This window comes from Cyrtonyx montezumae, unplaced genomic scaffold, assembly GCF_038088225.1.
Source record: "Cyrtonyx montezumae isolate F1298 unplaced genomic scaffold, pur_monq_1.0 scaffold_24, whole genome shotgun sequence".
NCBI classification, from domain to species: Eukaryota; Metazoa; Chordata; class Aves; order Galliformes; family Odontophoridae; genus Cyrtonyx; species Cyrtonyx montezumae.
The window spans coordinates 2,109,248-2,125,312 of record NW_027071981.1 but is presented as its reverse complement, the minus strand read 5'-3'; the positions used below and the strand labels follow the sequence as shown (position 1 = coordinate 2,125,312).

The 16,065-nt window shown below is 42.2% G+C and overlaps 1 protein-coding gene across 5 annotated transcripts in view; it reads right to left on the bottom strand.

Moving 5' to 3' along the window:
* The window catches only part of CCDC88A (coiled-coil domain containing 88A), a 271,485-nt gene extending 256,775 nt beyond the window's left edge, over nucleotides 1-14,710 (bottom strand). For all 5 annotated transcript variants that reach the window (XR_010622399.1, XR_010622400.1, XR_010622401.1 and 2 more), the window contains exons 1-2: nucleotides 14,545-14,710; nucleotides 14,361-14,461 (exon numbers count right to left, since the gene is read on the bottom strand). Coding sequence is in view for 2 of the 5 variants with exons in the window: in XM_065739443.1 (XP_065595515.1) it covers nucleotides 14,361-14,461; nucleotides 14,545-14,607 (164 nt within the window). In the remaining 3 variants the exon portion in view is untranslated. The remainder of the gene's footprint in view (nucleotides 1-14,360; nucleotides 14,462-14,544) is intronic.
* Between the last annotated feature and the right edge of the window lie 1,355 nt (nucleotides 14,711-16,065).

Sequence of the window (16,065 nt, the reverse complement as noted above, 5' to 3'; positions counted from 1 at the left end):
GAGTACTGTGTTCAGTTTTGGGCACCTCGGTGCAGAAAGGACACTGAGGTGCTGGAGCAGGTCCAAAGAAGGGCAACAAGGCTGTGAAGGGCTTGGAGAATGTGGCCTGTAAGGAGCAAAGGAACTGGGGCTGTTCAGTCTGGGGAAAAGGAGGCTGAGAGGAGACCTCATTGCTCTCTTCCAATATCTGAAAGGTGCTTACAGTGAGAGCGGGCTTGGTCTCTTCTCATCGATGACACTGACAGGACAAGGGGAAACAGCCTTAAGTTGCACCAGGATAAGTTCAAGATAGATATCAGGAAGCACTTCTTTACAGAAAGGGTTGTTAAGCACTGGAATAAGCTCCTCAGGGAGGTGGTTGAATCACCATCCCTGGACGTGTTTAAAAAACGTTTGGCTGTGGTGCTCAGGGACACGATATAGCAGAGGGTTCTTAGAGTTAGGGTAGTATGACTGGACTTGATGATCTTTAAGGTCTTTTCCAACCTGAGTGATTCTATGATCCTATTCCTTCTGCTGCCCTGAGCAAGTTAATACGACTTGTTCTGATGCAGTTGATCACTTCAACCATTCATATGTTCTCTGTACTGGGCTGTCTACAGACCAAACCTACAAAATCTTCATTTGAATATGAGTTACCTACACAAAATCCCTACTTGCCTTTTACCATTTTCTTTGTTTGTTTTTTTATAAAACAATTTCTTTTCTAAAAAGACCTATTTATGCCTTTTCTTCAGTTAATTGCTGTCAGCCTTTCCTGATTTGTAAGCATGAACAGAAATAGCACAGAAAAATGCTGCTGCAAAAAGCAAGCTGGATCTTATTTAAAATGCACCTCTGAAACACAGTCATTCTTAAGACAGAAAATGCTGCAGACTGCTATTTCCTTGTATATAGGAATCTACAAAGATTAAGACACAGATTTTCACAGGGGTAATTGCTTCATTACTAAATGCTCATCACTACAATCCAAAAAAGGCTATAAACAAAGTATGCCATAAAATCTACTACCAAAACTATGCTACGGTATCCCTTTGGATTTATTAGTTGAGTCAACCTGAAACTAGTAAAGGAAACAAATGAGCTAAAAATAGCTATGCTTTATGGATGTGCAGAAATGAAATCCTTTCTACACTGAATTAATTCAGATTTGTCAAAACCAGAAGAGAAAACGCAGAATAAATCTTGCTGGCCTGATGGAATACAGAGATCAACTGGAGTCTCCTACTTCTGCATTTATATCTTCAAAAGGCCGATTTGGTGCCTTAATCTTCACCCTTAATCTTAAAGACTATCGGATCATCTCCGGGCTTTATTGTCTTCAGCTGCACTTCTACTGCCTACGCAGTTGAGCTGAGTCTCCCTTCAGAGCATCCAAAACAGAAGGAACTAGTTTTTCCTGGACATCATAATAGTTCTTCTTTAGTACACCACTAAAATTCACGTGCAATCACACAAATTCAAAACAGAGACATCCAAAGGCTCGGACTGTTACACAAACTTCAGTCTTCACACTTGGCCACAATCAGGAACTACAGACTCATTTCAGCCATCTCTTGCTCCTGAATACCAGCATTTCTCTTCACAGTACAGAAACACCTACTCATCCCTCACGTGATAACCTATGAGATGCTAATGGAATCTGAGCATTATTAGAACATCAGCAGATACCTTGTCAACACTACTACAAGAAAAATCATTCTTAGGTTTCGTCTTCTCTGTCTTAATCCTTACAAATCCAACAATGTATGCATCAACTTTGACAAGTTAAGCCTGGGCAAAGGCGATCAGAAATTCCACAGTGTTAGCCTTGTGTCAAAGCCAGTGTTGGTGAGTGCAAAAGATATTCTGACTTGTTAGCTTACATTGCTGTTGAAAGTGAAGTGGCATTCCTTTAGTTCCAACAAATCGCCCCATATGTCCCCCCTGTTACGTGATGCACATCTTCACCTCTCAACACCAACTGGATGGCTGACACGTTCCTTATGTTTTGTGAAAATACCTGGCTTCTTTTTTGATAAAAGCTATACCATTTGAGGTAAAAAACAAAAAACTTCTGTTCATTGCTCTTAAAATTGAAAGCATTAAATGTGAGGAAAATTCTGGCTTTCAGAGCACGGCCAAACTGTCAATTGCAACTTTCAAAGCACAATGGGCACCCAAGAATGGGCCTGACAGATCACATTTTGAACTGAACACTGTTACCAAAAGAACTGATGAGGCCTTTCAGAAAGAACACCACTATTTTAAAAAACACACTAAATGCCCTTCCCATTATCAACAGCCAGGAGCTGTTACCTAGAAACCACCAACTTTCAAAGTCACTAGTCTTCCGGAACTACAAAGCACCATTTTACACCATCTTCACTTATTCAGTGTAGTCTATCTTCTCAGAGAGGCACCTGTAGCATTAATTCCCTATCTTGCTGCATTCAAAGTGCAAATTCATCGTATGATGTTACTTAGGCTTTACATATAGATGTATTTTGTCAGACTGCTGCATGCCAGGAAGTTACTTCAACGTTCCTATCAAGCATTAAAATAAGTTTTTTATACCAGCATTAAACAATTGCTAAGAAAAACCTATAATAACTTTTATTAATACTAAATATTAACTCTTATTAGAATATACTCAATCCAATATCAGTAGAATAAGATGTGCTGTTGGGAACGCAACATAAAGCAATAAAATATTTTCAATCAGAAATAATTCCTAAGATCAACTTTTTACAAAGATGACAATTAAAAAACAGCTTTTAAAAAGCAAAGTTCTTGTGGCTACCATGCTGTTTACTCCAGGAGCATTTTTAACGTGATGCATGCTCTGAACTGGTCCTTTTATTAGGCAGAGATACTGAACGGCTTTGGTGGCAAATAGCCTAGCAAAATAGGACAGATCTGTCAAGAAGTCAATAGGAAGCAGAGCAGTAAAAGATACCCTTAAGCAGTTTTACATTTAAGAGCAACCTACTTATGACAAGATACATTAATCTCAATAGCAATAAAAACAGACAGGAGCATCTATCCCAATAATGCATCAGTTGAAAACTACCGAATACAGAGAGAACTTCAGTGTTTTTGAAATATTACCAGTGCCATGAATTACAGCTTTAGACTTCATATAATCAAGGATTGCCTTTAATTTTTCATTGACTAAAACCTATCAGAAATGGGAATGTGATAGCTTAATGGCTTCATGGTTAAACCTCTGCAAGCTGCAACCAGTTGTGTCCTCTCTCACCATCTGTTCCTTGTTGGTACTTAATCATTAACTATTATACCACGCCATAATTTTAAATTTGTCATTGAGCGACTATAATTGTTAAGCACAGAAAAACACAAGCACTTTGAAAAAATACTCCCCTTGAAGAGTAATAGATACTGACTGTTACTCTATCAATAGAGTTCTAGGGTTCAGTGGCATAGCATTTATTTTTACATGTAAACATTGCTGAGGCTGCAATGTATTTCCAGTAGTGGCAATGCACATACGACTACTACAGCTAGAGAGGCTGCAGTGCAAGTCGCTGAAGAAACAAGGTGTGGGTGTACTGGGGTTGCTCAAGTCACACTTTTAAATCCTGCTTAGCCACTTTGTGCACTTGCATAGGATCTAGTAAAAGGATGTTCAAATCGTAATGTGCAGTAACCAAAAGCATGCCCTACTCCACTCTTCTTTGCCTTTTCAGTGAGTGGTTATTGCAATCCACTTCTTTCAAAGCATCTGTATTTCTACCCTCAAGACAATATTTTTCAAGCAGCAATCAATACACAGCTAAATGCTTCTATAGTTCTCCAGACATCTGCTTAAACATCAGAAGATATATCTACTGAAGTACCCCTTACCACAAAATAAGGTGTGCATCAGTATCTCAGTTCAAGGACACTTCACTAATTCCACATTTAAAGACTGACTACATGTGCCAAAATTTCCACCAGCTGCATCAACGGCTTTTTTCCTCATCCCAACATGAGGCCACGAGTCTAACATCTAAAGTTCTTTGGTCCTTGCACAAAACATCATCTCCTAGGCATATGTCCAAAATCATAAACTATTAGGAGGCTGAAGCTTTAAAGCTTTTCCTTTAAAAAACACGACCAAGGAGCCTACAACAAATGGACTAGTTGGTGGGGATTCCAGGGACCAACACTGCCAAGAACAGACATGGATGAAATTCAGCCTATGTAGCCAGCTTCCATACTCCCAGTCTGAGCTCTGCAGCTACCAAGCAGGCTGAACTACTCGCAGGGTAGCTGTGCAGTGCTTAAGCTCTCAGTAGAGGAGCTGCCTAATTACTCAAGGTGGAAATGTGCTGGAATAACTGCACCTGAAGCTGTGCCACAAGCCTTTGTGCTGAGTAGCCCAGTATCTCCTTCCTCCCATCAAGTCCTGCTGGCCTCACCATATCACGAACAGTGATATTATTTGCAGAAAGAGGTATCCCCCCATATATGTATTTTCCCAGGCTTACATGTTCATGCACAGCCAGACAAAAATCAGTCTGTATTCAAGAAGTCTGATGTTCATTTCTTCCCACCCTTTGAGGCAGTGAGATTTAAGAAAGACTATATCGAAGCAAAAGATAACGTTAGTAGTCAGAAACAACCTTTGGCACCAACAATGAGAAATAACATAGGCAATTCCTTCCTGTTACACTCTGTGATGGAAGATGCTCTGTGCTTCTGTGATGATAATCATTCTGAACTGTCTCCATTAAGATAGCATCACATGAAGACACTTTAATAGCCATTCTGAGCCATCTTCATTCATTAAGGAATAGTTAAGATTAAAATAAAGATCAAAAAAGCACCCAGAGACACTAAGAAGGAGAAAAAGGGCATCTTCCCAGCTACATACCAAGTTAAACTCAGAGGGAAAAAAAAAAAGGACAACTAGTGCTCAGTAGTATTTGATCATTTACTGAAGGAACAGATGATGAAAAAACAAATCTTAAATCAGTATCACTACGTCGTTGGGATGAGTACAAAAATATTTGCATTAGTTAATATTCTTCAACTGTTTAGAAAGTATACTCCCACTTAACGTCTGCTCCATTATTTGAAGTGCTTGAAAAGGTCACTTGTGGAAAAAAAGCCAAGCAAGGGGGACACATGCCAGTCCCAAGGCACTGGGGTTTTTTGCTCATTTAAAAAAAACACAACACCCAGACTTTTTTTTTTTTTTTTTTTGTATGCTCTTTTCATTAATAGTAATGATGCATGCAGGTGATCAAACTGTAGGCAAAGAAAACTGAGAAAATAAAACAGTTCACCTATCACTCATAGGCCCACCTGCAGGAGTCTTAACATCTGGACACACACACAAGAAGTAAGAGTTGCCGTTTAATACTACTGATTCAGTGTAACCACCAGATAGACTCTTATCACACAAAAAGTTACCATGCTAAAGCAGAAAAAGAGAAACAAAAAGCAGCAGCAGCTTTGAGCCAACATCCACACTGCATACCCCCACCCAGGGCAGCTCTGTGGGAGCACCCAGCAGACCTGGGGCGACCTGGCCCTGCTCCTCAGCTGGCTTCCAACGCATCACAGCTCCACTAATGGAAAGGAAAAATCGCTATGGTTCAGAGCATCACAGAAGACTTAATAACTGTCACACAGAATGAGCACTCCTGGGTATTAAATAATTGCAGACTGCTAGAAGAAATGATATAGCCAAAGCGTCCTTTGAGCAAACAGATTGGGAACCAGAGGGCCTGACCAACACAGGCCTCATGAGAGGCCACCTCAGGAAAGAAAGAGAAAATCCACAGGTCTGTCTCTCCTCTCCATACCTTTCTCAAAGCACTCTGGTAACAATTCATCATTCACCTTCCCATCACTGGCTGCCCAACAGCCTACAAGAAACAAACAAGCCTGGGAAATACGTAAAATGGTTAAAACTCAAAACATGTGCAAACAGGATACCACTGATTTTTCAGCCCTCATTTGCAGATACTTTTTCTGAAATACAAAAGGTGACAAACCCTCTACAGCAACTTAAATCACGAGAGACTTTCCTTACTGTGGTCTTCAGAAATAAGTTCACAGGCCTTCAGACACAAAAACAACAGCTGAAAACCACTGCTCGTAAGAAAATGACCAACAGTAAAGCTAAATCCTTTATCGCAAGGGCCTGGGATTCAGAATAGGAATGGAATCAAGTATTGCTTGAGAAGGTAGAAAACCATACAAGCTTTCCCTAGCTTCATCTCACTAACAGCAGTGCTACTATGGGTCCATGAGGTTGCTCTTATGCTTGCTCTATGCCACTTCCCAAATGGCCCAAGCCAACAAGGTAGCACAGGCTGCAAAAGCACAGACACTAGAATGAGCAAGCAAGAATGAAGATGTGCACGGGAGTGAAACAAAGCTCTCAGGATAACAAAAGACAAATTCTCGCTTTCCCATTTTGAGCAGTGTGTATTATTTTTTTAGATAAAGGTCAACGGGTTTTACCTTCTCTCAAATGAGTTCAAACAGTAAGATTTATTGAATAATACTGAAAAGGATAACAAAACTACCTAACTTTCCAATTAACACATTAATGAAAGTGACCATTAAAAACACCACAAGGTTCACATCTACAACAATCCTATCCACAGGCCTAACGGACTTTAAATATTAGCATAAGGGAGCATAACTTTCATAGGAATTAAAAACAATACGCATTTGCACAATCCAGCCTTCTGCACTCAGAGCTAAAGAAAACTCTACAGAGTTTCAGAATCACAACAGTTTCACTGCAGGTAAAGACCTTGGTGTACTGAGCTTTTAAGAACTGCAATAAATGCTGAAGTGAGGGCAGCCTAGGGAGCTGACACTGAACTACATACTACAGTTTTAGTGATTAAAAAGACAGTAAGTTGTACAAACAGCATCACACTGACTTCGGTTAAATACTTTCAGTCAGAACACCATGACTGACTCTAAAACTCCCTTTACTCTGAAGCATAACGAATGTTTTTTAAGTAAACTAATAACAATAAAATATACATCTGAGAGGAATGTAGAGCTTTACTCAGATAAACACAGCTTTACTTGGGATAAAGATCCAAATATACCCATCCTAAAGTAGAATCCTGGCCAAGATTTCAGTTTTACTTTTTGCTCGATTTCAGTAGGGTAAATATTTAATTCCATGTCTGCATTTAGATTACTCAGATTTAAGTAAAAAAAACGAAACAAAAAAGCAAAAAACACCAACCAAAAAAATAAAAAATAAACAATGAACAAAGAATAGTTCTACATTCTGACAGAGAACATAGGAAACTCAGCTTCTTCTGTTCTCCTCTCAAAGAAACCTGCAAGGAATACCCATGCGGTACAAGATCCTTACCTTTTTTTAATACTAATTTTTAAACTGCCAACTGATGTATCCAACTCCTTAATACTGATTCATTCAGAGAAGGAAATAAATTCAAGCACAAAGCTCTTGGATGTAAGGGGATTTCCCAAAAAAGTAAGTCACATTTGTTTTAAGGATTTGGTCCATGTCAGCAACTTCCCTGCTTCATCTCATTAACTGAGGCACGTAGCAAATTTTCTATGCACATCAATAAATGCACAATCCCCTACTGATTTAGACATAAATAGAGCAGACCACAAAGGACCTTACCTATGTTAACCACACAAAGGTGCAGGATCAGCACACACACATATACACACACACACACACATATATATATATATATATAAGGGTCTGTAAAAGAGGTGCGTACCTTTAAAACATTAGTATTAACATCCTTGTTAAGATGCAAGCCAACACTTTGCAAGTACAACATTTGCCTCATTTTATCATATATCAGAGAGGATGTGTATTTTGTTTGGCATACACAAAACCCTAAATATACAGCAAGCATCTTGCCAAGGTATCAGGAAATTACACCAGACATTTTTTTTTGCTCAAGGGTTTGCTTAAGGAAAACAAAGATACCACATAAAAAATAGAGTCAATTTCTCCCTTAACTTAAAATAAGATAAACCTAAGTGACCTCTGTTCCCACTGCTGCAGAAAAGGAAGCAAACTTTCAAATATATCCAAACACACGACACAGATCCAAAGATTCAGTGATAGCCAGGAATAATACAAGCTGCTCATGAGTTCATTCCTTGCTATTTCCCTATCCAAAAACACAACTGAAGATAATTCTTGCTTTTTCCTCGGAGTAAGCCAACGGGAAAGCAGACTAACCAAGATTAGGTCAGGCAGTACTCGCTGCCTTAACAGCAATTACTCCAATGAAACAAAGGGGGAGCATTTTGTTAACACTGCTTAGTAACAACTACTGAAGAGGCATGCAAATAAGGGCCATGCCTCCTTGGAGCATCTCAAGGCCTAAGTATAGGACTCTTGAAAAGAAAACAAATACAGAAACTTCCACATAGCTATTACCAAATAATCTCTGACCACTGAAGTCACATGTTCTAACAAAGCAGCATTTTGAAAAATATCTCGATAATTACTTACACAGGGAAAAGCAGGGCAGTATGAAAGACAAGATAAAAAAACTGTACTTAGTTTAGAAACAAAAGAAGAGGAACCAAAAAAATAAGAGGAACATACAAAAGAACACTAAGCCAAAATAACCCTTTCTAACACAAGAAACAAATGAGGAAAGTCTTGAAGAAAGCTTCTCAAATTAAGCGCAGGATTAGGAGGTGCTTGATTTTACAACCAATTTGTCAGATAACTAGATCCGTTTCTAAAAGAAAAATCAGAGCACAGCAACACTTTGCAAAGGCTTTCACTGTACTGATCCCCATACGAGACATGGAATCAGAAGCAACACAGCCATGTGCCAGGGAAGGACAGCAGCCAGCCAACCCAGGTAAGACATTTCTGCCTAAACTAAACTTTGGCATTTATTGACATCATGCCACCATCAAATGCAGTAACACTGTAGAGCTGCTCAAGGTGCCCTGGCAACCTGGGCAAGCTCTTAATGTGACAGAAATTAGAGCAAAACAAGTTTGTGTATTGCCTTTCCTTATAACATGGGGGTCAAAACCAGTGACAGCACAGGAGAGGTGACATAAAAAGCAAAGTCAGCCCCACTGCCAGAAATATGGGCAGCCACAGCTGGAACTGGAACCTCTCATCCATCTAAATCTGAACCACTGAAACACACAGCACAGCCACTGTGCAAAACCTGAACACGAATTCCTCTGGCACAAAGTCACACTCGTGGCATTCTCTGTGTGACTTCAAGTTAAAGCCAACCTTGCCATGCATAAGGACAGCTCTACTCAGCAGTGCCACACTGTGCTGTGTGGGTGCATCTCTTCCATTAACTTGCTCAGGGGTCTCTGCCCTGAAGCCTTCAGGAAACAGCCTTCATTGAACTATGCCATAGGAGGAAACAGTCTGTCAGTGTACTCTGACCTTTCCTGTCAATAAAGAGATAAATCAGACACACAACAATTGATAACTTTTCTTTATCTTTGCATAGTGCTTTGAAACAACACGTAGAATATGAATGAAATGAAAAACACTTTGCAAGTAAAACTAAAAAGCCACTCTGGACATAAGCTGTTTCCTTGCCAGAGCAGTTTCCACACAGATGCAAGCTATTTTGATCTTAGATCAAAAGGTTATCTATGTGTTTCATAAATGGCAAACTTAGCTTTTATTCCTTGGCCTCTGCTACCAGTCACACCAAGCACACTGTAGGAAGTAAAACACCAGAAGAAATAAGGAGCCATAAATGAAGGATACTTAATGCAGGAAGGAAAGAGCTGAGAAGGACGTGTACATATGCAGAGGAAGATTGGACCATTTGCTTCCTAACCTTAAAAACTCTGAAGTGAACCACTGAACAGTTTACCACACAAAAATAAATTGGAGGAGACAGAATGCAGGACATTGGACATCAACAGCAGAAAAGGATGCACAGAACTCAAAAAACAGAGACATAGCCAAAAGGTCACACTCTCAAAACATTCCACATCTAACCTACGCTGTTTCCCTTTTAGCTATCAAAAACTCAAGCACCTCAGAAGCACAGGTATCGACCTACATTCACCTCATCTGCACGACTGAAGCTGGCTGCAGACAGATGTTCAAGCCTAAAGTTAACCATTCTTACTCTACACTGCATAAAAGTACCTTTTAGTTTTTGTAATCTAAAAGTTTCAATTCCAACAGCCTCACCTATGGCGCACAATCTCTTGGATCACTTATTTGCTTCTTTGCAGAAACGGTTATAAACACTGTTTTCTTTGAGAAATACCTTGCAGAAAATATTTCTGCAAAAGCACTTTCAAGAGCTACAGCTCTCAGCTGCCAGTGACATCTACCTGCCTCATGGAAACCTGGCAGCCTGAGTGTGAGAAATATGCGAGTCAAATCCATCCACTTCAACAAATGAGAACGGTACAGACATCATTTTATTTGTCACTGCTCTAAAATATCATACACTTGTATTTTTTTTTGCAGCCAAACTCACCCGTTCAATTTTCCTTAAGTCATTTTTTCCCATCCCCTTGCCCAGTCAAAACCTGACTGAAGCTGCCTCTTGCTTTTTGGACTTTGCATGAAAGAGTTAACTGGATTGGAGCGCATATCCTTGCGCTCTTTCACAGAGCCAGGCAGCTGGCTGAAGCACTAGAGATGGAGTCCAGTTTTCTGAAAAAGATATAAGCAAGCCAGAAGTATGGGCTCAACTGTTTGGGAAAAAAAAAAGGCATACAGCTGAAGACTAAAAGCTCAGAAAATGAGTCAGTGAAGCAGTCTACACACTCTAGGCACACACCGCCACAGTAGTGGAAGAAAACTGTCAGCAAGTCCACCTGGAAAATTCTATGGGTGTGGAAGGTCTGCGTGTGGATCCAGACAGTGAAAAACTGCAGCTCAACAGTAAAATGGAGAAAAACAGGAGAAAAACAAAATGCTTCTTCCTTTGAAATAGTTCTCAAGGTGTTTTGATTCATTAACTACTGTGGGTAACAGAACATGGACTGACAGTGCCTTAACACTCAGATTCAGAGTTTGGTTCTACACGTCGCTCATTCAACCAGCAGTTGCACGGACACACATCCATTTCCACAAAAGCAGAGTAAAATAAAGCCATTAAAACTAAACTGCATTTTCAATCTTTTTTACATAAATATTTTATGGTGCTGCTAAATGTAAAAGAAGTCCCCATCTTGTTATTACTTGCAGTTGTGTACTTTTATTCAAGTCTTATAAGCTGCTTGAGAAGAACAACTCATGCATCCCTACTAGGACAACTAGGAATTACTTACTAGATGTCCAAGGGATGACTGATCTGCTGAATTATATTGTTTCATTTTAGCAGTACACACAATGTACACCTCTGAATATCAGAAGCACTCTGACATCAAAGTATGGTAAAGGTGTGAACTAATGTGGGTAGGCTCCTCCAGCTCTCTGCTATGGCAGAACCCCACTAAGATGATCTCCTGCATTGTGATTTATTCCCAAAACAAACAACCCCTTTCTGTACTGAAGAACACAAAGATGAAGGCTCAGATTTAGAAAGACAGATGGGTTTCTATCCACGTATCAGACACGGGCTGATCCCAGCAGAAGGTAGGTAACTGAATACTTTTGAAGAAACTGACCTAAATTTAAACAGGAAATGAGACATTCAAGGCAGGAGCTAATACTGTAAGATTGGAATTCACCTTAAAAACAGGAAAAAAAAATAAAACTCACACTAAAACAAAAACCAGCTTGCCTGTAGCATCTCCAGTAAAGGAAGAGCTCTCCAGATCTAATCAAGCACCAAATGGAATCCATGCAATTTCCACGTGTACTAGAACATGCAGAAAGTCATCAGCAAAAGATGCATAAGGAATGCAATTGATTAGTTTTTCTCTTTCTGATGTATTAGGTATTAATAAAGTCAGTTCCACTAGAAAAACAACCAACTCTGCCATCTCAGGACCACCACCCTGCAACTATTCCAACAATGACATCCATTTTCTTTGTCTGGATCATTAAAATAGTAAATAAATCTGGCCTAGATAAGCACCAGGAGAAATAAATGCCATACTAACAAACTCTCACTTGTAGGTGAAGGAGTGCAGCATTAACTCTTTTTAAACAGAACAAAAAGATTCTTCTATGTAACTGCTTAAAACATGCCAAACCCCCACTCTTATGATGTAACTTCCCCCCTCCTTAAAGTTTGGCAGAACTAAAATACGTATTAAAGAGCAGCAAGACCACAACACCTCTAACAGCATCCACTCGTTCCTGTGCTTTAGTTCCTTTAAAGCATCTAAGCCAACCTACAGCAACAACATACCACAAAGCCCTTACCTGGCAGATGCTTGCTAGCTGTATCCTCACATCAAAGCACCAGCATCCTCACATAAACTAACATCAACAGCAAGTACCACATGACTTATGCAAAAAGCAACTTCTAGTGGTGCTTTCCACATACTTCTAGGCATGGCACTCCTGGTCACTTCTGAAAGAGCAACACTATTTCCCCAGAACTAAGTGTGCCACAGCCCACAGCTACAGATCTCTATTTCTAATGTGAAATAAGTCATGGAAGACTTACAGAAATTCCAAATAAAAATATGATTTTGAAGTTAGGCGACATTTTCTGCTACATTTCCTCCACATGTGGTAATTCAGACCAAAAGGAAAAAAAGAAAAATCCTAATAAAATGGAAAGTACTGAAAATGTTATTTCAACGGTTGAAATTACATCTTTAAGTAGTCTTGCAAACAAAGACGAGATGAATTTTTAATACATGGATCTTCAAAGTGAACGGGACCAGAAGTTAACAGGTCTTCACCAGAAATGGCATCCGTCCACAAAACATGAAACGTTTTTTCCTCTTTCAATCCTAGCAAAAAAAAAAAACAACAAAAAAAAACAACCCAACCACAAACATATTCCCTCTCATCCCTTCCCAAATAAGAATCCAGTTCTGGAAGAAGCTTCAGTTCTAAGCAGCAATCAATCCTAACAATTTAACTCCCCAAAAACATATTTTATATTAAACACACCTTCCAGCATAGTTACATATTTGTAAAGCTAATTTTACTGGCAGTGCTTTTATAGCTTCCTCTAATTTAAGGTAGTTCTCAATTGTTCCAACTGCCAAGCTTTATTTTCCTCTCTCCTGCATTTACACATACATACACAGCTCCTTCCAAGTAAACAGTCATCCCAGTGTGCTGTCAAAGGCACACCAACAAAGTCAAAGCCAAACTCAGAGCTGAGTGCCTCAAGCACGCGATTGTTCTCTCCCTGTAGCTTTCCATTCACCACATACACATCAATTGGGTTACACTTTCCTCATATTGCAAAAACTTGCCAAGAAAGCTTAATTCTGAAATTAGCTTTTTCAAAATCACTTAGCTCCAGCATCAGATTTGCCTCCTTCTTCCATCTGTCAAACGTTTTTAATCAAACAGAACTTCTATGTGCTAAATGTGCAGTTCAAACTGACAGGCCATTTCACGTACATGCAGCGCAAGGAAAAAGAAATAAACTGGAGTGACAAAGGAGACACTGATTTCAAAAGGATAACAGCTCAAATTTAAATGTGGCAAGTAGAATTTCTTTTTTATACAGGTTATTCACACGAGCTCAAAATCAACAGGAAAAGCTTTAGAAGTACCTATGGACAAGTAAAACTGTAAATGGAGTAACAAGACGCCCGTCCTGAGTGCAGTGCTCCCGAAGAACAGCTGTCACCACAAGCTGCTCATGCACTGCTTTATCTTTCTCATCATCCATAAGCCTGCATTTTTCATACCTACGCAAATGGATTTGCTGCCTTCCTCCATTAACATATGAAAAAGAAGAGTATTTTCTTCCACTATTAAAATTTTTAAGTTATGTTTACCTCTACGCCTTCTAAATAACAAATTATGCCTTTTTCATACCATCTCATAATGATGGAGGTTTCTGCTGTGTTTTTTTTTTAAGCAGTGTTCAATAAACAATTGACAAAACTAAGTAAAAATGGATCTTGTGTGGTCCGTGGCCAAAAAAACCCACTCCACACCCTCAGCTGCAGCTTTACTGCACAGCTACTACCTACTCAAATTGTGAACTGGGAAAAACGAAGCCCAAGGCATCAAAGAGCAGACCACTCCATCAGCAAACTGGGTGATGCTGAGTGGCATAAATCCTTCAGAGAAACGCTGCCAACCAAGATACATATCAGAACCTTAGGAGCCAACTTGTTTATGATTATGTCTTAACAGCAGAATGGATCGTTATGCTTCTCAGTGGAAATCTGGGAAACCACTTACAGTCATCCCATTTTCCAGCAAGCTGCAGACTGCGTGATTCAGCCCACACAGCACTGCAGATCCTGGAATCATCTCAGGCAGGCAGCACAGGGCTGCACACATTTGCACTTACATCTGCAGCATGACTTCGTTGAGAAACACGCCGTCCACCAGCGTCATGTACTCCTCCAGGCTGGTCCCATCCTCTCCAGCTAAGGGCCCGAACGTCCGAACCTGAAACGCAGTAACCGGAGGATGACAGAACGCCCACGACGAGGAAAGCAACGAACGATGGGCGAGCAAAAATCAGCGCTTACCCATGTGACGAGAGGGCTGCCCGTGAACTGCTCCACAACGGGGGTGAAGACTTTGTTCTCCATTTTATATATAGGCTGACATCGGCATGGCTCCCTGATGCTCCAACCGTCGAAGCCGAACCGCAGCAGCTCCCAGAAGCGGCGAACTCAGCTGGTGCCAACCAGCCCCATCGCGAGCGGCTCAGCACCGCCAAGAACCCCGAGCTGCCCGGGATTTACCTTCCTCCTCCCGACAGCAGCGTACCCGAAAGGCCGCCCGCACGTCTCGGCCCTCCTCCCGCCGTCTCCCCGCTACATGCTGGAGGGGCGGCAGGCAGGAAGGGGAGAGAGGGAGGCCGCCTATAGCTACCGGGACAAAAAGAACGGGCGGAGGAGCAAAGCCTCGCTCCTCGGGCGGCGGAGCAAAGCCTCGCTCCTCGGGCGGCGGAGCAAAGCCTCGCTCCTCGGGCGGCGGAGCAAAGCCTCGCTCCTCGGGCGGCGGAGCAAAGCCTCGCTCCTCGGGCGGCGGAGCAAAGCCTCGCTCCTCGGGCGGCGGAGCAAAGCCTCGCTCCTCGGGCGGCGGAGCAAAGCCTCGCTCCTCGGGCGGCGGAGCAAAGCCTCGCTCCTCGGGCGGCGGAGCAAAGCCTCGCTCCTCGGGCGGCGGAGCAAAGCCTCGCTCCTCGGGCGGCGGAGCAAAGCCTCGCTCCTCGGGCGGCGGAGCAAAGCCTCGCTCCTCGGGCGGCGGCGCGGCTCCGAACGCCGGATCGCCCCTTCCAATAGGGACTGTATTGCGACACAAGCGCGGGGACGCCCCCGCCCCCCACCTCCGCTTCCAAATAATGGGCGCCTACGCCTCCTCCCTCTCGCCGTGCGGTTGAGGCTGCGGATCCCTCCGCCCGCCGATCCCTCCGCCGCTCCTCGCGGGTCCCGTCCTCCCCCCCCCCCCCCCCACCGCCGCCGCTGGATTTGAAGAGGGGCGGGGCCGCGGCGGGACGGCTGCTGCAGGGCGCGTGCCCGCGCCGCCTGTGCGCGCGTACGGCCGTTGCGGGTCCGCGCCGCTGGGGGTGTGGGGGGCGGAGATACCCGCGAGGAAGAAATGGAGCGGAAGGAGGGGAAGGGGGAGAGCGCGAACGCCTTTGCAGAGAAAAATGGGGGTGAAGCGCTTCCTCAGCCCTACGCGATGGGGCTTCCTGACAAAGCGCACAGGCACTGCGAAGCACGCGGCTGCCGGAGCTGGCAGCCGGACGGGTGCGGCTTTTTCCGACCCCCAAACGCCGCATGTGACGTTCGCCCTTCATTGTCCGAGATCGGACGAAAATCCCCGTGCTGACCTACTCCCCATAGTGACCTATTCGCCATAGATGAAAATGGGATAGAAGTTTATCTTTTGTACTCTTTTACTTAAATGATGAGCCCTGAAATATCAGTGTGTGATCTATATTCTAGGGATGAATTTTTTTCTCGCAGAGCTGAATGACTTTGTTTTGATTTATATGCATCCAACAGTAATCCGGTCTTTTTTTTCTCCTTTAGAGGGAACGC